This window comes from Macaca mulatta, chromosome 4, assembly GCF_049350105.2.
Source record: "Macaca mulatta isolate MMU2019108-1 chromosome 4, T2T-MMU8v2.0, whole genome shotgun sequence".
Classification (NCBI taxonomy): Eukaryota; Metazoa; Chordata; class Mammalia; order Primates; family Cercopithecidae; genus Macaca; species Macaca mulatta.
Window position 1 is genome coordinate 16,092,707 of NC_133409.1, and position 22,797 is coordinate 16,115,503.

General features: G+C 41.5%; 1 protein-coding gene across 1 annotated transcript in view; it reads left to right on the top strand.

Moving 5' to 3' along the window:
- The window catches only part of RPF2 (ribosome production factor 2 homolog), a 43,366-nt gene extending 28,530 nt beyond the window's left edge, over positions 1-14,836 (top strand). Inside the window, exons 8-10 of the mRNA NM_001258154.1 lie at positions 6,563-6,665; positions 13,415-13,559; positions 14,647-14,836. Coding sequence (NP_001245083.1) covers positions 6,563-6,665; positions 13,415-13,559; positions 14,647-14,826 — 428 coding nt within the window. The 3' untranslated portion in view covers positions 14,827-14,836. The remainder of the gene's footprint in view (positions 1-6,562; positions 6,666-13,414; positions 13,560-14,646) is intronic.
- The last annotated feature ends 7,961 nt before the right edge of the window (positions 14,837-22,797 follow it).

Below are 22,797 nucleotides of genomic sequence, written 5' to 3' on the forward strand. Positions count from 1 at the left end.
TTTTCTTCTCCAGGAAGCCCTCAGTGACCTTCCTGGCTCCTTTTTTTTTTTTTTTTTTTTTTTTTTTTAAAGATGGAGTCTTGCTCTGTTGCCCAGGCTGGAGAGCAATGATGTGATCTCGGCTCACTGCAACCTCCACCTCCCGGGTTCAAGCAATTCTCCTGCCTCAGCCTCCCAGGTAGCTGGGATTACAGGCTCCTGCCACCATGCCTCGCTAATTTTATTTTATTTTTTTTAATTTTTAGTAGAGATGGGGTTTTGCCATGTTGGCCAGGCTGGTCTTGAATTACTAACGCCAGGTAATCCACCCTCCTTGGCCTCCCAAAGTGCTGGGATTACAGGTATGAGCCACTGCGACAGGCCCCGGCTCATTTTTACTTTATTACCATCATCATCCTAAGTGCCAGGCATATAGTAGGCACTTCATATACACTGCTTCATTCTAACAAGAACCTCGTGAGGTTGTTCTACAGATAACCCACACCTAGTGAACTATGCTAGTTCTTAATGATTTGTGTAATGAATGTAAGGACTACATCCTTTTCTGTTTTTTTCTCCTTCATGAGACAAGTCGTGCTCTGATGCCCAGGCTGGAGTGCAGTAGCTTAATCATGGCTCACTGCAGCCTCAACCTCTGGGACTCAAGTGATCCTCCTACCTCAGCCTCCTAAGTAGCTGGGACCATAGACATATGCCACCATACCTGGCTAATTTTTAAAATTTTTTGTTAAGACGGGGTCTCACTGTGTTGCCCAGGCTGGTCTTGAACTTCATGACTTAAGCAATCCTCCCACCTCAACCCCTCAGAGTGCTGGGATTACAGGTGTGAGCCACTACACCCAGCCTCCATGATTTTTAAAAGGTTACTAATACTTAGCATTCCGCGATTCTATTTGCCAGCTCTTTTATAACTCTAGAAAGTAATTTAATTTTCCAAGAGATTGGTACTAATTTAAAGGGTCTAGGGGGTCTGTGTCTCTGTCTCTCAATTTTTTTTTTTTTTTTGGAGACAGCATCTTGCTCTGTCATTCAGGCTGGAGTGTACTGGTGTGATCATGCCTTACTGCAGCCTCAACCTTTTGAGCTCAAGCAGTCCTCTACCTCCTGAGCAGCTGGGACTACAGGTTCACACCACCATGCCCAGCTAGTTTTTATTTTAATTTTTTGTTGAGATGGGGGTCTCTCTATATTGCCCAGGCCGGTCTTGAACTCCTGAGCTCAAGCGATCCACCTGCCTCAGCTTTCCAAAGTGCTGAGATTACAGGCATGAGCCACTGCACCTAGCTCTCTCCAATTTAAGAAAATCTTACTGAATTTTTTGCTTCTTTTCCCTCATGGGGTTTGAGAGATTCAGCTTTTCCTGCACAGTGCACTGTTACTCTCAAAGCAGCAGTCTTTTATGTTCCTCTTTCACCTCAGTGTTGATAGCCACGAGGCCTCCATCTAATGCTCAGTGGCATTTTCTACGTTATTCCATTTGAGCTTTTCTTGCACCATGCTTACAGGCTTATGCTACACTTTTTGTTACCCTTCTTTTAAATTTTTATGTACTTTGCCCTAGATCACTTTTGAAAAATTGATGGCATATAAAGTTAAGTTGTATACACATGCTTTACAAATCTGAGCCCACCAAAAAAACTTTGTGACAAACATATCGCTTTCATTTTTTCTTTTTGGGATTATTTTTGGTCTTTATTATCAGGATTATAATTTTTAGGGGAAAAAAACCCAGTCACCCATTCTTGGCATTGTACTTTTTAGAACTTATTTCCCTTATTAAAGAACCACTATTATCTGTTTAATCTTTACAAAAGTTCTTGAGTTCAATGGCGTTCCCATTTTACAGATGGGAAAACAAACAGGGGCTCTGAGAACTTAAATGAGAGCTATTAAGTAGGTAAAGCCGAGTTGAAACCTGAAGTTTCCAAAGCCTGAGCTTTTCTTCCCCTACTGTCCATCTTGCCTGTGGTGAACATATTCCCATGATCCCTTCTAGAATCTTTCTAGGTTCTTATCCACATTTTCCATGAATTCGTACATGAAAGACAATGACCAATATTTCCTTCTCTCAATATTATATATCCCAAATTATCAAGGCTATTTTTTTTTTTTTTTTTTTTTTTTTTTTTGAGATGGAGTCTCACTCTGTCGCCCTGGTGTGATCTCAGCTCACTGCAACCTCCACCTCCCAGGTTCAAGCAATTCTCCTGCCTTAGCCTCTTTAGTACCTGGGACCACGGTTACATACCACCACACCCAGCTAATTTTTTATATTTTTAGTAAAGGCTGGGTTTCACCATGTTGGCCAGGCTGGTCTTGAACTCCTGACCTCAAGTGATCTGCCTGCCTTGGCCTCCCAAAATGCTGAGATTATAGACGTGAGCCACCGTGCCTGGCCAAGGATATTTTTCCAGCCAAACTGTCAGCCAGATTTTCAGCTAAGATTTCCATTACTTGTACTCCATTGACCCCGATTTTTTGCCTTTTTCTCTTTCCCCTAGGTCTCCCATATAATTGTTTATTGTCAGTGAGGCAGATACTTATAATTTGTTATAACAGAGAGAGCTTTTGTTTGCATTTGTTTAAATGTTTGTTGTATTTTAATAAGCCCCACCTTCTCATTATTTTGTGCTTCCACTAGATGGCAGGAATAATCACATAATGCAGTGATGAGTGGAAGGGAGTGAAAACCAAAAAGGAATCTGTACAGAAGCAGAAAGGTAGAAGAGGAACAGATTCAGACTGTAGGGCACTAAGGGAAGTTGGGTTTTCAGTATAAATATGAAGTAAAACAACTGCTCCTTGGTTTATGTTGTGTGTTCAAATGAAATATCAGTAGGGAGCAAGAAATGTATGAAGGGCTTTCATTTAGGAAGCTCCTTTTCTTTTTTTTCTTGACCAAAAAGAAAAATTGACCTTTTTTTTCATGCAAGATACCCATTTTGTTCATTCTGAATTTGTTTGCATCTTTTTTTTTTTTTTTTTTTTTTTTTTTTTTGAGACAGGGTCTCACTCTGTTGCCCAGGCTGGAGTGCAGTGGCACAATCATGGCTCATTGTAGCCTCAACTTCCTGGTCTCAAACGATCCTCCTACCTCATTCCCCTCAGTAGCTAGGATCCCAGGTAGATGTCATCACGCCCAGCTAATTTTTTTTTTATTTCTTGTAGACATGAGGTCTTGCTACATTGCTTGGGCTGGTCTCAGAGTCCTAGACTCAAGCAGCCCTCCAGCCTCAGCCTCCCAAAGTTGGAGTTGTGAGCCAGTGTGCCTGGCCTATTCTTCCCTTCTTAAATGGTAGCATATTATTTATGTGGTTTTTTTAAAATTTGGAGTAGAGGAATTTTTAATTCTGATTTTCATTATATAATTGAGAAAACTGAGGCCTGAAGAGGTGAGTAGCTTTTCTAAGGTCATGCATTTACCAAGTGGCATATTAAAGTTTTGAATTTAGGTCTTTTTATAGTACATGCTTTTATTTCTTATTTGTTTAGTTTTTGAGATGGAGTCTCACTCTGTCGCCCAGGCTAGAGTGCAGTGGTGCAATCTCGGCTCACTGCAACCTCTGCATCAGCTGTTCAAGCGATTCTTCTGCCCCAGCCTCCTGAGTAGCTGGGATTACAGGCATTCACCACCATGCCTGGATAATTTTTGTATTTTTTGTAGAGATGGGTTTTTGCCACGTTGGCCAGGCTGGTCTCGAACTCCTGGCCTCAGGTGATCCACCCATCTTGGCCTCCCAAAGTGCTGGGATTATAGGCATGAGCCACCATGCCCAGCCATGCTTTTATTTATACAGTATTATTATACTTCAGGTTCTCAGGTTCATAAAGTTGTTTATCATACTTCTTGGTCAAAATCCTTACAATGTATGTACCACTTGCATGGGATCGTTCCCAACTAGAAATGATCTTTCTCTCCTCAGAACTTCCAGAATGGTTTATACTGTTCTCCTTTAATGTGCTATTTTAAATTGCGTTGTTTGTATGTATTCATATCTACCTAGAATGCGGGGCCCCTGGTAGAAAGATGCTATATGTCATTTATCATTATGCATAATAGGTGCTCTGGTAGAATTTGTTAAGTGAATGGATTCTTGCCAATGGTATTCATGTATAAACAATACTCTGTTGTTTCTAGCCAGAAAATATCATGCTGTTAGCTGTATTTGCTTTTGGTTACTAAGTACTACCATTTATGCCCTCCCATTTTCATTCATTACTTGTTTGTGTTACCTTGATGATTTGCAAACTTTAGGGAAATTTCAGTTTGGCAGTTAAGAGAAATGTTGTAATAAAAGGATGACTACTTCAAACTATTGGATACAGACTGAAAATCCTTTTATATTCATAGTCTTAGAAATTTTGACCTATTAAAGAGTACTTTTCCATGTGCTTATTGTGTTCCTAAAGTTTTCTCCCAAAGCTTATGGAAAAAGCACAGATGCCCTGAAAATTTTGCATTATGAAAGTTGTTTCGGAGCAGACTGGAATGTACATATTTTGTTCCCCAGAACTACTCTGACTTCTGTAATGCCACACCAATGAGTGGGCTTGGCATTGGTGTGGCATTACCGAAGCATAACTTGGCCACTGAAGGAGAGCCAGGCTTTGGCAAAATTATGGGAAAGCTCTTTATTATGATATTTAGATTAAAATATCTTGAAAAGTACAAACTTGTTTTATAAAAATGTCCCAGGCCAGGCGCATGGTGGCTCATGCCTGTAATCCCAACACTTTGAGAGACCAAGGCAGGAGGAGTGCTTGAGTCCAGGAGTTCGAAACCAGCCTGGGCAACATAGTGAGACCCCATCTCTATATAATATATGTATAAATATATGTAATATATGTACTTTTTTTAAATTAAAAATGTTCATTAGGGTTTTTTGTTTTTTTTTCTCGTTTGGGGGAGTAGAGAAGGGTAATATATAAATGTGCCTGTACACTTGTGTTTGTTTTATACACATTAATGCTGATTTTTTTTTTTTTTTTTTTTTTTTTTTGAGACTGAGTCTTGCCCTGTCACCCAGGCTGGAGAGTACAGTGACACGATCTCGGCTCACTGTAATCTCTGCCTCCCAGGTTCAAGTGATTTTCCTGCCTCAACCTCGCAAGTAGCTGGGACTACAGGCACGTGCCACCACACCCCGCTAATTTTTTGTAGTTTTAGTAGAGACGGGACTTCACTGTGTTAGCCAGGATGGTCTCAATCTCCTGACCTCGTGATTCGCCCGCCTCGGCCTCCCAAGATGACAGGCATGAGCCACCGCATCCGGCCTGTGATTTTCTTTTGGTTAACCACAAGAAGGGAAAAGCAGACAACAAAAGATGTGTACATCTGTGCACATGGAGATCATCTGCATCTTATGGGCTAATGGGAAGAGGGAAGGAAAATGCTAGGTGGCTACAGAATGGGACTAGAATAAAATTTCCTACTTACTACGTCACCTGCCTTGGGCAGCTCTTCCTAAGCAAACTTGGATACATTTTTATATAGAACTTTATCTTAGTCAAATGTTATTCATGAATTTCCATTTAGCCTTCTTGAGGTTCGATTTTCTCAGCTGTAAAATTAAGGTATCACACTTGTTTTCCAAACTTCTTTCATAGCCAAGTCCGTGTAGTATCTATAGCGTGCAGTTCACTGGAGATTTTCTTTTAATTACTCCTCTTTTTATGTTACTGCTTGAGATGGGTTTTGCTCTGTCACCCTCACTGGAGTCCAGTGGTTCAGCAATCCTCCCACCTTAGCCCTTCCAGTAGCCGGGACTACAACCTGGCTAAATTTTTATACTTTTAGTGGAGATGAGGTTTCATCGTGTTGCCCAGACTGGCCTCAAACTCCTGAGCTTAAACGGTTTGCCCACCTCAGTCTCCCAAAGTGCTGGGATTACAGGCATGAGCCACTGCCTGGCCAACTACTCTTTTTAAAAGGAAACTTTATGTCCCTGTCATAAATGGAGAATGGTACATGATAAAATAAATATGTAGTAAATTATATCTGGCTTTGTATCATTAAAATGCTCGCATGTGCCACCAGTGGTATGATTACCACTTTGTGAGAAAAAAGCCTATCCCTGATATCCAAGTTTCTTTTCTGGCATTAACAGTTTATAAAGTTTCTTATCCTTTGCTTATATAATCAAAATTTCTTCTTAGAATTTTTTTCTTGTTGACCTCCCTCATAGAAAAAAAAATTGAAGCTAATTTGATTTTAATAGTCAGTTTGAACAATCATTTTTACAGAAATTTGCTACCTTCATCTACCTATAGGTTAAAATTTTATGCTTTGATTTACATTTTTTTAATGGATATGATTTTTTGTTGCCGAGCTGACTCAGAGGAAGAACTTCAAAACTGAAACATTAAATGTCTCAGTGAACTGAACACAGAAATAAAGTCATGAGATTAAATGCTTAAGGGGTGAGACCTTCAGACATTTTTCAGGAATCGTTTTTTGTGCTTTTTTAGATAAGTATTAGAACAAAACTGTTTAGAATGCAGTTGTAACTGAATTTTGCAAGTATTTGTTTTGTTTTGTTAACAATTTAATATGTGCTTTTAGATTTCTTCAGAGGCCCCACAGTATCAAATATCCGCCTGGCTGGATTAGAGTATGTTCTGCACTTCACTGCACTGAATGGGAAGATTTACTTTCGAAGCTATAAGTAAGAGCATTTCTTCGCATATTTTCTTAATCCTCAGGGTTAGCGTTTAAAACTGTGTGACTGTTTTATAGAGCCCAAACTTAGAATTGGTATCTGGCCAAAAGGTGTTTTGGAGAGTTGGCGGGATAGCAGTGGCACCAGCTTTCTGCTGATCCTCAGTCCTTTGCCTCCGAAACCCTACTTTTCCAGTGCCCCAGAGCATCTGATACTGCAGTGTCACTGAGCCAGGTGCACCAGCTCTTCCTAGCTTTATGCAGCATCTCTTTATTGTTCTTGGTTGGATTCGCAGCACTAAGCCACAAATCCTTGGCCAGCCGAAGCAAATCTCAAAACCCTAAGTCTAAACAATTGAGTCTAAAAGGAATAAGAAGATTCAGTGGCTAGATTCATTTCACCCTGTCTCTCTAGCCTAGGCCTTCTACCCCTACCACAGTATAACTATATTATAACTTAAGCAGGCTGAGCATGGTGGCTCACACCTGTAATCCCAGCACTTTGAGAGGCCGAGGCAGGCAGATCACTCAAGCCCAGGAGTTCAAGAGCAGCCTGGCTGACATGACAAAACCCTATCTCTACTAAAAAAATATAAAAATTAGCCCAGCGTGGTGGCACATGCCTGTAGTTCCAGCTGCTCAGGAGGCTGAGGCACAAAAATCGCTTGAACCCGGGAGGTGCAAGTTGCAGTGAGCCATGATTGTGCCACTGCACTCCAGCCTGGGCAACAAAGTGAGAGCCCTGTCTCAAAAAAAAAAAAACAAAAAAATAACCTCTTAAGCAGATTCTATGTTTATTAAAGAATTAATGACATGCTGTAATTGTGGTTCTTGAGGTAAGTGTGTGACTTCTCTTTTTTAAGGCGTTGGTACTGGCTGACAGAGCACACAGTTTCCTAAAGAATACACTGACTCCCACAAATTGCCTTTCTCTGTACATTGAGTTTAGACTTTGCTGTACATTTTGAGCTATGGTGTGGCTGGCGCCGCAGCCTGAGAGCTGACAGCTTGGTGTTGACAGTGTCTTCCGTCCAGTCGTGCTGGTTGTGCAGCCATTTGTATCTAGCATTTCGTGCATGGTTTTTGTTTTCCTTCACAATGAAATACATGACTGATGTCCAATGAAATGTCCAAATGAAACTTATATATTCACCTCTTGTCAGCTAGTAATTTCCATCTTGGGCTCAACCGTATTAAATCAGAGACACTTAGTTTTCTCCATATGATTAATACAACCACTTCTGTTTTTCTATTTTCCTCTCACTAAAAATAAAATAATAAGGCAAAATGCAATAAAATACCCAATGATCATAAGATGTAGTTAGTGACTTTATAATTTTTAGCTAGTTAAGATCGAAAGCCCTAAGTCTCCTGTTTGAGTTTCCATATGTGATCTGGGGGCTTCTAAGTATATATTATACTATACAGTAGATGACTGTTATTTAGAGAACAAGAAATAAAAGATGAAAAATCACTAATATAAAAAGGTACTCAGGCCGGACATGGTGGCTCACGCCTGTAATCCCAGAACTTTGGGAGGCCGAGGTGGGTGGATTGCTTGAGGCCAGGAGTTCAAGACCAGCCTGGCCAACACAGCAAAACCCATCTCTACTAAAAATACAAAAATTAGCTGGACATGGTGGCACACGCCTGTCCTCCCAGCTACTTAGGAGGCTGAGGCAGGACAATTGAGCCCAGGACGCAGAGGTTGCAGAGAGTGGGCGGATCACTTGAGATGAGGAGTTCAAGACCAGCCTGGCCAACATGGAGAAACCCCGTCTCTATTAAAAAATACAAAAATTAAGTGGGTATGGTGTCACACGCCTGTAACCCCAGCTACTCAGGAGTCTGTGGCACAAGAATTGCTTGAGCCTGGGCCACACGCCTATAATCCCGGCTACTTGGGCGGCTGTGGCACGAGAATTGCTTCAACTTGGAAGGCAGAGGTTGCAATGAGCTGAGATCATGCCAGTGCACTCCAGTCTAGGCGACACAGTAAGACTGTCTGAAAAAAAAACAAAACCTTATGTTGGCTGGACACCTGTCATCCCAGCACTTGGGAGGCCTAGGCGGGTGGATCACCTGAGGTCAAGAGTTCCAGACCAGCCTGGCCAACATGGCAAAATACCGTCTCTACTAAAGATACAAAAATTAGTCGGGCATGGTGGTAGACTCCTGTAATCCCAGCTACTCGGGAGGCTGAGGCTGGAGAATTGCTTGAACCTGGAAGACAGAGGTTGCAGTGAGCTGGATCACGGCATTGCACTCCAGCCTGGACAACAAGAGTGAAAGAAACTCCATCTCAGATAAAAAATAATAAAATAAAAATTGTATAAAATTACCTTCAAGCTATGTGTATAAACTGTATATGAAGCATAAATGAATTTTGTGTTTGGACTTGGGTCTCATCCCCAAGATATCTCATTATGTGTATGCAAGTATTTCAAAATCTGAAAAAAAAACAGAAATCTGGAACACTTTTCTTTCTTTGTTTTTTTTTTTTTTTTTTTGAGACTGAGTCTCACTCTGTTGCCCAGGCTGGAATGCAGTGACGCAATCTCAGCTCACTGCAGCCTCTGCCTCCCGGGTTCATGCCATTCTCCTGCCTCAGCCTCCCAAGTAGCTGGAACTACTGGTGCCTGCCACCATGCCTGGCTAATTTTTTGTATTTTTAGTAGAGACGGGGTTTCACCATGTTAGGATGGTCTCGATCTCCTGACCTCATGATCCACCCGCCTTGGCCTTGCAAAGTGCTGAGATTACAGGCGTGAGCCACTGCGCCCGGCCTGGAACACTTCTTTTTTTGAGACAGGATCTTGCTATTGCCCAGGCTGGAGTGCAGTGGCATAATCTCAGCTCACTGCAACCTCTGTCTCCCGCATTCAAGCGATTCTCCTGCCTTAGGTGGATATGTATGCCCTCTGTGTTAAACATAGAGGGGATACAAGGGAGATAAAAATATAACAATAAACAATTGTTGAGAATAAGAAATGAATAATAACAGTAGCCTAAAACTATTCTGTGTTGAACAGTTTCATAGAAAGTATTCGCTTGTATTTAGTGAAAAGGATTTATTTATTTAGTGAAAAGGATACAGAGAAAAACAAAATAGAGAATTATCAAGTCAGACTTTAGAACAAGAATAAACTGGCCCAGCGTGGTGGCTCATGCCTGTAATTCCAGCACTTTGGGAGGCCGAGGTGGGTGGATCACCTCAGGTCAGGAGTTTGAGACCAGCCTGGCCAACATGGTGAAACCCCATCTCTACTAAACACACAAAAATTAGCTGGGCAACATGGTGTGCGCCTGTAATCCCAGCTACTCAGGAGGCTGATGCAGGAGAACTTGGGAGGCAGAGGTTGCAGTGAGCCAAGATCGCACCACTGCACTCCAGCCTGGGTGACAGCTAGACTCCATCTCAAAAAAAAAAAAAAAAAAGAATAAACTAGCAGTAAGGCCGGACACAATGGCTCATACCTGTAATCCCAGCAGCACTTTGGGAGACTAATGTGGGCAGATTATGAGGTTGGGAGATCGAGACCATCCTGGCCAACATGGTGAAACATCATCTATACTAAAAATACAAAAAATTAGCTGTACATGGTGGCGCATGCCTGTAATTCCAGCTATTTGGGAGGCCAAGGCAGGAGAATTGCTTGAACCAGGGATTCGGAGATTGCAGCCAGCCTAGATTGTGCCACAGTACTCCAGCCTGGCGACGAAGCAAGACTCCATTTCAAAAAATAAAAATGAAAACAAAAACAAAAACAAAAAACTAGCAGTGTAACTATAATGCATAGATCCACCAAAAATCCGATTGCTAGAATCACCTTTACACTAGCATGACATCTTTCATAATGAAAAAAAGAAAAGTTTGAATTTTTAAAATCAGAGACCCCAGTATGTAATTTTGATCACTAGATGTTCCATATGTGCCTGTAATACTTGTTAGCTATTAATTTGAAATGATAAATGGACAGTGTGATTGAGAGTGAGCTGCTACTTGAAAGAATCACTAAACACGTGGATCAGCTTAGCTTCCAGAGGCTGTGCCACACTTGAGGAGCATTGAGGATGGGAGGAAGGGGTGGTCCAGGGATTCCACATCACATCTGAGCCTACTGACCTGGCTCTGAGCTGGGCTCAGCCACCCGACATGGGCAGGTCACCACTTCTCAGGGTCTTTGTTTCTTCCTCTGCAAACTATAGCAATACCGTTTAGGTAATTCTGAGGTCCCCGTAAGATTGACAGTACTGCTTTATAAGAGTAAAGAGGTACTCATAGATGGGCATATACCAGAAAGTGTGTCTGACTTAACTCGGCTCCCCAGGCATTCTTTGGGCTATACTGTGGAACCCTTTCCTTCTCTCTTACTGCAAATTAGCCCTTAAGCAATTTGAAAATGGTAATATTTAATATTCACACACTTTATTTGTGAAGATTAATGAGGCTTATAAAATGGTTTTGAGCTTTTTGGATGAAAGGAACTCTAAACATGAAATTATATTAATATAACCTTTAACATGATCTTTTGGGAGAATAAATCATAGTGTTACTGACCACTGTTCCTATACATCCTGTAGTAATTATTCCTTATATGTGAGTGACTGTTGATGTCCCTTGGGAAATTCTATTCACTGTAGAGTCAGGGCCATGAATATGAAACAAAATGTTAGTAATGCCACATGTGCCTTTGCACAATGGTTAGGCCTTATGGGGGGGAATATGCAAAACAAAGTGTTAGCATACTTTGAAAAGCAAACACAACATTCTAATAGAGGAGTTTACTTAATGAAAACACACTTTCAGCCAGAAAAGTGTATGAGAGGGAGAAAAATGAGGAAATTACAATTTGAACAGTAGTAGTAATGTCACTCTTCCTCAAGAAATAGGCAAATAATATTTTAAAATATGTAGCAATTACCAGTTAGCATATCTACCAGCTTGAATCCATCTGAGAGAGAAAGAACTGGGTTCTATTTGCAGATAACTAAAAGCCAGAGAATATTTGCTTAAATCAGTTTGCTGTTCCAGTAAACATACTCACTGAAATGATTAAGATCACATCATCTACACAGACAAGTATGGCATTGTACTTAACTCTTTAATGAAACAGCAACATAGGTAGTTATACATAGTTACTTGGAAATCTTAATTTTATGTACCACTCAAAAAATTAATTCATTAGGACATTTGTGTGAATAAAAAGGCACTATACTAAATTACTATGTATACCCTGAAGCTGTGTACATCTGTTATGCATCAATTTTTAAAATTATTTTTAGTTAATTAAAAGGGGCTTCAGTTAATTCAAAAGTGCTTTTGGCAGTGTATAGTAGTACTTGGGTGATTTGAATCTATCAGACATGCCATGAGCTGTTTTGAATTCACAAGTTTTCTAACTAGCTGAAAATTAGCACTTTAAGTGGAAGAAAAAATTTTAGTTGAAAATGTAAATACACGTCCTTGATTTCTTTTTTGTTTGTTTTTGAGATGGAGTCTCGCCCTGGCACCCAGACTGGAGTGCAGTGGCGCTATCTCGGCTCACTACAACCTCTGCCTTCCGGGTTTAAGCAATTCTCCTGCCTCAGCCTCCCGAGTAGCTGGGACTACAGGCGCCCGCCACCACGCCCAGCTAATTTTTTGTGTCTTTAGTAGAGATGGGGTTTCACCATATTGGCCAGCTGGTCTGGAACTCCTGACCTCAGGTGATCTGCCTGCCTTAGCCTCCCAAAGTGCTGGGATTACAGGTGTGAGCCACTGCGCCAGGCTGCTCCACCATCCCTTTATCCTGCCTGTACTCCCCAGTTCCCCTCCACCAGTGTTTCCAGATCCAGAGTTGTTTAGTCATAGGCTATTCAGAAAGTTGTGGTTTTGTTATTTTAAGATTTTAAAGTTCACTTCAATGTAAGGAAGTTAGTAAATATCTGTGCTATGAGGAAAAGTTGATTCCAAATGGGTTGATTTAACTCCTACAGTCTTAGATAAGAACTTGTTAATCGTACAAACATACTGTTTCAAAGAAAAAGCCAATTAAAATTATTTTTATACATATATAAGTCTATGAGTAAGATGAAGTCAAATCAAAGGATTTTATTTCATTTCTGAGAATTTTGTATCTCGCTGTTTCTTAACAATATTGTATAATTTTATTTCTGATTTTTAAAAATAAGCAAACTGTCCTTTACCTCAGGGAAAAATTTTTTTTTTTAATTTGATATTTGTGCGACCCTTTAGCTCAAAAAGGGATAAAAGACTTAAAAAAAAAAAAAAGCCAGTCGCGGTGGCTCATGCCTGTAATCCCAGCACTTTGGGAGGCCAAGGCGGGTGGATCATGAGGTCAGGAGATCAAGACCATCCTGGCTAACAAGGTGAAACCCCATCTCTACTAAAAATACAAAAAATTAGCTGGGCGTGGTGGTGGGCACCTGTAGTCCCAGCTACTCAGGAGGCTGAGGCAGGAGAATGGTGTGAATGTGGGAGGCGGAGCTTTCAGTGAACCGAGATTGCGCCACTGCACTCCAGCCTGGGCGACAGAGCAAGACTCCATCTCAAAAAAAAAAAAAAAAAAAATTTATAAAACAAAAAGTGAACCAAAGGATATGCTTGGCTTGAATGTATGAAGTATTCAAGTAAGTCTCTCTAAACATTTTATGTCATTTAATGGACCTGTAAATCCCCTGAACAAAAAATATTTGGTGGAGAGGACTTTTATGAAAGTCATAGCAACATTTCTTTTTACCTATTTCCTAAAGGTTGCTGTTGAAGAAATCTGGTTGCAGAACACCACGGATTGAATTGGAAGAGATGGGACCCTCATTGGATCTCGTTCTGAGGAGGACACACCTGGCATCGGATGACCTTTATAAATTATCTATGAAAATGCCAAAAGCTCTCAAGGTATATGACTTAGAGCTTGGTGCCATATTTATTTGTATATTCTACTTTAATCCTTTTTGTTTCCAAAAAGGATTTGTGGCATATTGTATTAAAAGACAAGGATGGGCCCAGCATGGTGGCTCACACCTGTAATCCCAGCACTTTGGGAGGCTGAGGCGGGCGGATCATGAGGTCAGGAGATCAAGACCATCCTGGCTAACACAGTGAAACCCCGTCTTTACGAAAAATACAAAAAATTAGCCGGGCGTGGTGGTGGGCACCTGTAGTCCCAGCTACCTGGGAGGCTGAGGCAGGAGAATGGTGTGAACCTGGGAGGTGGAGCTTGCAGTGAACTGAGATTGCGCCACTGTACTCCAGCCTGGGCAACAGAGCAAGACTCCATCTCAAAAAAAAAAAAAAAAAGACAAGGACATACATAAAGAGATCAATACGATAGATTAAACTAGGACTCACAGAGCCAGGAAAAGGACAGAGAACCAAATAAGCCAACAATAAGGGATAATAAAAAAAAGAGTTGCACAACCCAGACGTGAGGTTTGGCTGAGTGCCTTCTGATAGTCAAGACTGCTGTTTTCAACAAAAGGAAGAGAGTTGTTTGGGACGCTGTAAAGACTGAGGATTTAGAGCACAGAGTATGTAAACCATATGTGCATAAAATGTGTTTTGACTTTTTAAGTAGTCTTAAAAGACAAGCAGAAATGTAATCCCTAAAATGCCAATAGAAATTGAAATGATAGTCACAACTCCTTAAGCTACACACAGGATATTTTCTTGATGTTTGACAGTGGTTAGTGTAGTTTATAGTTTTGTTTTTCAAAGCGTGGCCTGACAGTTTACCTGGGAATTGTGCAGAATATCAGGCCCTACCCTAGACATACTGAATTAGGATCTGTGCTTTAGCAAGATCCCAAGTGATTTGTATGTACACTTAAGTTTGAGAAGAAAAGTATATAGGGCTATATATACTCTGTCATTGAAGGGGCAGGCACTAATGGAAATTGCTACTAAGATAGTTGTTACAGACTAGGTTTTTACTGGCTCATTATAGTAGAAGGCCATTAAATATATACGTATTCTTTTGTCGTAGCCAAAGAAGAAGAAAAATATCTCCCATGATACTTTTGGTACAACTTATGGAAGGATTCATATGCAGAAGCAAGACCTAAGCAAACTACAAACCAGGAAAATGAAGGGGTTGAAGAAGCGACCTGCAGAAAGGATAACAGAAGACCAGGAGAAAAAGTCAAAAAGAGTTAAAAAAAATTGATGGAACTTAGCCAGCCACTACTGTTTCATTGTGTTCTACTTAAGAGAATTATCAAGTGTCAGTCCATTCAGAGTTTCTTATGAGATCTTATTATATATTTTTATAACATGATAATTTTACAATATTATGAACAGTAATATACTAGTATTAAGTGTAAAGTAAGCCTTTTATTTGAGACATTACACTCTGGTGTGCCATTTTCTCTTGTGATATCCCCTGCCTTCCACAAATTCTTCTTTCTCATTGAGTGAATGGGTGGGTTAAGAGGGATCTCCATAACCAATGGAATTTTTTTGAATTTTTTTGAATTAATGGCCTTAGCTAAAGGAAGACATAGAAAGCAGAAATGACCCGCAGGAGCTGTGTAGACACGTTGAATATGAACTACCTGGAAAGTTAACCTCCTTTCCCAACATAGATCTACAACCTGATTTTTTTATTTTCTACTTTTCTGTTATTTTGCCGGAAATCCTACTAGTTGACAATTGAGATTTTAAGCTTTGTGGCTGAAAATATAGATCTCTGAAAGTGATGTATCTGATTATTGATACATTACACTACTGTTGATTAAGAGACTCTGCTACTAAGTAGAGCCCCACCCCCCTTCTCTGAGAGGAAGCCTGTGATTTTTGGTTTGTTTGTTTTTAAGAGATGGGGTCTTGTTCTGTCACCTAGGATGGAGTGTGGTGGCACAATCACAGCTAACTACAGTCTCGAACTCCTGGGCTCAAGTAATCCTCCCGCCTCAGCCTTCTGTGTAGCTGGGATTACAGGCATGAGTCACTGAGCCCTACTTTTTTTTTTTTTTTTTTTTTTTTTTAAGCAGTGAGGTCTTGCTGTGTTGCCCAGGCTGGACTCAAACTCCTGGGTTCAAGTGATGCTCCCACCTTACCTTCCTGAGCAGCTGGAGCTACAGGTGTTAGTCCACTGCACCTAGCAGAAAGGCAGTGATAGGGGCAGAAATGAAAAAGGAGAAAACAGGTGAGTTTTAAGGTGCAGGGCACTTTAGGGTACTGGGTAGCCCTAGGTAGCTAAAGGTTGCATGAAGGCCTTGGGCATTTGCAGATGGTGTAGAAGCCAGCCAAAGCCTAACTACCTGTTTTGAAAGTTGAAGACAGGCCCTGTGCCTAGGAAAACAGAAAGCAGCTTTCTACTTCCTCCTACTAGTATTGCATACTTGTTTTTCCAGAATAGGGTGTTAAGTTCCTTGATTCAGTCCTTGACAAAGAATTTCCTTTATACAAGTGCCAGTTATGTTGTAAAAGTACAGACATATGCAAATCATAATTTGTTACGTGAAGTACCAATGCTTTTGTTTTTGTTGTTTTTTGAGACAGTCTCACTCTGTAGCTCAGGCTGGAGTGCAGTGGCACGATTTCAGTTCACTGCAACCTCCACCTCCCAGATTCAGGCGATTCTTCTGCCTCAGCCTCCCGAGTAGCTGGGATTACTGGCGCCCACCACCACACCTGGCGTATTTTTTTATAGAGACAGGGTTTCACCTCAATTCCATGTTAGAGAGCTCCGTGCCTGTGTGTACATGCATTTATGTAAGATTGCTCAGGTGCAGATCAACAATGCTGGCACTAAGCAAAAGTTCGAGCCTCACTCAGCTTTACCTTTTACCTTTCCGTTCTCCTGTGAATCCATTCCTTAGCTTTCCCTAGTCCTCTCTAGATAGCTGTTACTCCCCTCTTGCCAGAAAAATCAGGGAGCTGGTATCATTTATACTTTTAGTTTGATTATACATTTAACCGAAGACCATACAGTCTTGTATCTGAATCAGACATTTGCACTTTATATCTAAATGAGAAGAAAGGGCTAAAATAAGTCGTTTGCTGCCATCTGGAGGTAGAGGGACAATAACTGAGGAGAAGGGGAGCCATGAAAAGAACATCAGGAGCGATGGATGCATAGTCCTTCCCCAAATCCTCGCTCCTCACTGGTAGGAGGCAAAGCAGTGGGTCCTGCTCACCAGCCGCTTATGGGACCCTGCCATTCCCGGACCCCTCTATCAGGAAGACCTACCCGAGCACTACTGGAAAATCAGCCAATCGTAACCCAAAGACGGCCATGTTTTCTGTATGTGAGATGTCATAAGGGTGTTTTTGTTTGTTTTAATCAGTAGCCCTCTTGTTTGAGATTTGGCAATACATTTCTATTTTCTAGGTAATTTCTGTGTCTGATGGTAGAGGATCTAATAAGTATTGGAATGCTTCCTAGTTGCTGTTAGAAGTACCAAATAGTATTGCTGAAGTCTAACAAAGACTTTTTGTTGAGAACACCTTGTAGTGTTATAGCATCTGGAACTCTTGAGCTGCCATTTATATCACTTTCTGTGGAAAGCGCATCTTAATTTTCAGTTGTCCTTACTTTAGAGTACAACATATATAAATTGGAGACTATGTATTCATTTCAATGGAGGTGGTAAATGGCCTGTTTTAAGTGTTACTTAATGTTGGATTTTGGTAGATGAGGAAAGCAGTTTGGTTATTTGTTTTGTTTTAAATACCAAACTTCTTATATTTTTTTTCTGGAATATTAATACAATATATTACCAAGCTATTTTTTCATGGAATTTGGGTTTCTTTTTTTTTTTTTTTTTTTTAAGTGCTGTTTGTTTTCTTGGTTATTGAACATAATCCAAAGTAGAGCTGTTATTATCCAATTCAAGAAAAGAAAGGGAGAATAAAGCCTAACTTCAAGTCAATTTTCATTTTATCTGATTAGCTACTTAGATGATCTCTCCTTCCTTTCCTTTATATGTTTAGCTACTTCAGGCTAAAAATGGAAAGCTTCAAAATGGAAGAGGTTAAAACTACTAAACCCACTGCTAAGATCTGAACAACAAAGGAAGATTTGCTTTTATTGAATTTCAGAAATTGGTGCTTTATCCACCATAAAATTAAGAGACAGTGCAAAAAAAATACGGGCTTCATTATGTTCTGAATGCACTTTTACTTAGAAATAGTCAAAACATAACTGCATTTAAGACAAATGCATCCTAGCATGTATACATTATGAAATTGTAGAGAATTCATTGACAGAAGCTATTCGAAAAAGAAGATGAAATGGGCTTGCTGACTTGAGGTATATGCTAGCTGTAAGAAGAAAGTCAGCTTGCATTTAGATGTTAATTATTTGCCTCTCATACTAACAACTTGAGTTGCTCAAGTTTAAAAACAGCAAGGATGTCACTGTGTTTCCCGTATCATCCAGAGTGTGCCAGGAGACCATGTTAGGAATTTTAACTTTGCCATCATTGAATTGAAGCTATTGTGCACTCTTTCCATTTCAGAGCTCTTTGAGAAAAAGTTTTTATTTTATTTTTTTGGAGACAGAGTCTTGCTCTGTCGCCCAGGCTGGAGTGCAGTGGTGCGAACTCAGCTCACTGCAACCACCGCCTCCTGAGTTCAAGCGATTCTCGTGCCTCAGCCTCCCGCGTAGGTGGGATTACAGGCATGCACACTGTGCCCAGCTAATTTTTGTATTGTTAGTAGAGACAGGGTCTTGCCATGTTGGCCAGGCTGGAATTGGAGTCCTGACCTCAAGTGATCCACCCACCTCGGTCTCCCAAAATGCTGGGATTACAGGTGTGTGCCACCGCACCCAGCTCAGAAAGTTTTTAAATATAGCATAAATACATTTTGTTTATTAGAAATCAGGTGTCACTGTTGCATAGGCTGGGGTGCAGTGGTGCAGTCATAGCTCACTCCAGCATCAGACTCTGGGTTCAAGCCATCCTCTCGCTTTAGCCTCCCAAGTACTTGGGACCACAGGCAGATGCCACCACAGCTGGGCTAGTTTGTTTGTTTTTTTTTGTAGAGACGATGTTTCACTATGTTGCCCAGGCTGGTCTTGAACTCCTGACCTCATGGAATCCTCCCACTGCAGCTTTCCAGAGAATTGAGATCACAGGCGTGAGCCACAGTGCCCAGCCCATAAATGCATTTTATTTCTGTTCTTGTTTTTCCATTAAACTTCTGTCCTTCCTTCCCCAACCCATCTCATCCCCACCCCCATTCCTCTCACCCATGCTCAAGGAATCAGAAAGTGGGTTCCAAACACGGAGAAAACTCTGGCTCTGGTTTCATACAAGCTGGAGCTTGTATGAAAGAAGGCAGATAAGGGAGAAATGGCAAAGTATGTAGAACTCAGCAGTTAGGGCATTTGCCAAGCAAAGATCAAAGCCCCTGAGCTGTAAGTGCTTTCCTGGATTGAGATTGATTCCTCAAACTGAAAACCAGCCTTCTGAGGGCTCAGACAGACGCAGAGTGGCAGATGTTGGCTCTGTGAGGCATGCCCTCCGACCCAGCTGGAACTCAGGACTGCACAGGCACCATCTGTGGACACTAGATCATCGAGTAGGAGGAGGAACCTGCAACCAGAGTTAGAGCCAAGCTAAAGTCGAGCTTGTGTTCTGGTAACTCCCTCTGTCCCTCTCACTCACTGGTTGAGTTCTGAAGGAGGTTCCTGAAAGGCAAAGCACAGCCTATTTAATTTCTGCATTTGAAATAGATTTTGAAGATTCACATCAGCTTGAGCAAACAGTTTATTTTCCCACTCTCCGACCTGATTTCCCCAGAGTCACTTATCTGACAAAGCAAATAGTATAGTGACTTGACTGATTAGAGACATCAGTTTAGATGACACCACCTGCATTAGCCCCTCCAGCTCAGCCTTTCAGAGGCCGCTCTGGGTTTATGGCACTGGGAGAGCATGAGAATTCTTTACTGTCCCCATGAGGCCCCATTTCATCCATCTGGCTCCTCACTCAAAGCTAGTCAATGCCACAAATATGTTTTGAATTTTACTCCCAGCACCTTCCTCCGTGAAGGGACACCTTGGGGAAGGATTAGACAGAATCTTGAAAAATCAAAGCTCAAGTGGCATGAGAGCTCCTCAAAAGCAGCATCACCATACGGGCAGCAGAGTATGTGGGAGTGGCAGACAGGGCAGTGTTGTGGGAAACTGTGTGGCGTTAAATGAAACCAACCCAACCCTCGCCTGCTACTCTTGAGAGCTCAGCTGAGATTTAAACGGACAATGAAAAGTTACAGTGCATAAAACCATGGGCAGCATCAATTAGTAATACGGTTTTCTAAGAAGAGTGAAAATGTTTGCAGACTAAAGAAATGCAAAGGACAATCAATGTGGCTTTGTTTTGTGGTAGTAGTAGTAGCAGTATGACAAAGAATTTTAAAAGGGGACTTGATAAGGCAACTGGCATAATACCGGCTAATGAAATTCCCATGTTATCTCCATTCTTAGAAAATGAGAGGAGTGGCCATCTTGATTGAGAAGTGGGGCTCCAGAAAGTACTTCTATCCTAACCTCAAGGTGGGTGAAGTATGGCATGGAAAGCACCAGGCTGCTTGAAATAACTTTGAGTCTGCATTCCAAACGTGCACATCCAGTTAATCTTGAAGGAACTATGGGGATGTAGAATGAGGCAGAGAACTGGTGACACATATCTTCTGGTTTTGACTCTGGCAAAATTATAAGAAAAATCATTAGGTATGTGCCTCATGAGCTCTTACTTAGAATTGGAAATAGTCATTGTAGGAGCCAGCCTGGGTTCCCTGAGAGCTAAGAGTGTTAACCTATTTCGTTTTTTAAAACAGGTACTTTCCTGGTAGATAGAGCATTGAAGTCAAAATTGTAGAGACTAATCTCTAAATTTGTTTTACTTGGGAGAAAGAATTGTAACCATAATAAATTTGTTGCCTGAGGCACACAGCAAGTCAATACGCTGGGACACCAGGTTGCAACAGAGAAAGAAGAATCGTAGAAATTTGAACCAGGAAGTCGGGCATGATGGCTTACACCTGTAATCACAGCACTTTGGGAGGCCAAGGCGGACAGATCACTTAAGCTCAGGAATTCAAGAACAGCCTGGCCAGCATGGCGAAATCCCATCTCTACTAAAAATACGAAAACTGGGCATGGTAGTACAAGCTTTTTTTTTTTTTTTTTTTTTTTGAGACGGAGTCTCGCTCTGCCGCCCAGGCTGGAGTGCAGTGGCCGGATCTCAGCTCACTGCAGGCTCCGCCTCCCGGGTTCACGCAATTCTCCTGCCTCAGCCTCCCCAGTAGCTGGGACTACAGGCGCCCGCCACCTCGCCCGGCTAGTTTTTTGTATTTTTTAACAAGCTTTTTATTGCAGCTACTCAGGAGGCTGAGGCAGGAGAATCGCTCGAACTCAGGAGGCGGAGGTTACAGTGAGCTGAGATCATGCCACTGCACTCCAGCCTGGGCGACAGAGTGAGACACTGTCTCAAGAAAAAAAAAAAGAAAAAGAAAAGCAAAATTTGAACAAAGAGATGGGAAGAAACCTCAGATACAACTCTGAGGAATTTGAGGTTAGGATTTTTTAGGGTTTTAGAGATTGTTAATTGATCAAAGAGTGCAGAGTGAAGTCGTAGGACAGGGAGATGAAGAAACTATCCTCACGCTGATCCCCTTCCTCTGGTGGGATCTTCAAACTCGTTGGCATCAGCTGTTTTGTTGGAATTCGGAGTCTGAAAAACATCTGTTTGTTTTTGTTTTTTGAGATATGGACTTGCTCTGTCATCCAGTGTGATTATAGCTCACTGCAACCTTGAACTCTTTGGGTTCAAGCAGTCCTCCAAACTCAGCCTCCCAAATAGCTAGAACTACAGGTGCGCACCACCAGGGCCAGCTAATTTTTAAATATTTTTGTAGGTAGATATGGGGTCTCGCTATGTTCCTCAAGCAGGTTGAACTCTGCCTCAAGCAGTCCTCCCATCTCGGCCTCCCAAAGTGCTGGGATTTCAGGTTTTGCCACCACACCTAGCCCTGAAAAACATTTTAAGTGATCCTTAAACAAAAGTGTTATGACCTAATGTTCAGAGACCCTGTAGGAACAATAGGAATGCAAGTCAATTCTTAGTCTTACGATCCTGATGTCAGAAATCCTGCCCATCATACAGTGGGGATGCAGATGGTCAGTATCTAGTGCTATGTGACTTAGCAACAAGGAAGTGGGCCAAAGGGCAGCCTGATTCATGCTAAATTATAACTACATTTCTGGCCAGAACCTGACATGCAACTCTTGTCAACCCTGTGGGGGCGGTTTCAGAATATTAAGTTCGGGCACACATGCAGACTGGGTGGTCTTCGGAATGTCTGAAGAACAAAGAAAAGGCCAGAGGTTTTATTAAAAAGCAGAAATGTTATGTATTGCTCTTTGAGAAAGTTCATTTGCCCTAGTATGGGTTTGGGGAGCTGGGAGCTCTGATTGGTGAGCAACAGCAGAGGGCAAAATTAGTCCTAGAATTGTAGCAAGTTACCTCAGAAGCTATAGATAAAACTGGTTTCAGCTTACAACAAGCAGTTTCAGCAGCCAGGCTTGCAAAAACTCTATTCTTGGAGCAATGCTTTGTACCCTGAGTGCTTTTTCCTCCTGGCTTCTCGACTCTGTTTTAGTTGGATCTGAAGAGAATGACCCAATTCTTATGGACCAACTTTCACAGGGCAATAACCATTCACTCCACATTTATCAAGCATTATGTTTCAGGCATTGGGAATAACACCTGACACTGTATATGTTTACAATTTCTTTTCTTTTTCTTTCTTCTCTTTCTTCTCTTTCTCTCTTTCTTTCTTTCTCTTTCTTTCTTTCTCTCTCTCTTTTTTTTTTTTTTTTGATGGAGTCCCGCTCTGTCACCCCAGGGTGGAGTGCAGTGGCGCGGTTTTGGCTCACTGCAAGCTCCGCCTCCCAGGTTCACGCCATTCTCCTGCCTCAGCCTCCTGAGTAGCTGGGACTACAGGCACCCACCACCACACCTGGCTAATTTTTGTATTTTTAGTAGAGACGAGGTTTTGCCATGTTGGCCAGGCTGGTCTGGAACTCCTGACCTCAGGTGATCCGCCTGCCTTGGTCTCACAAAGTGCTGGGATTACAGGGGTGAGCCACCACGCCAGGCCAAGCATTTTCTTTCAAATACAA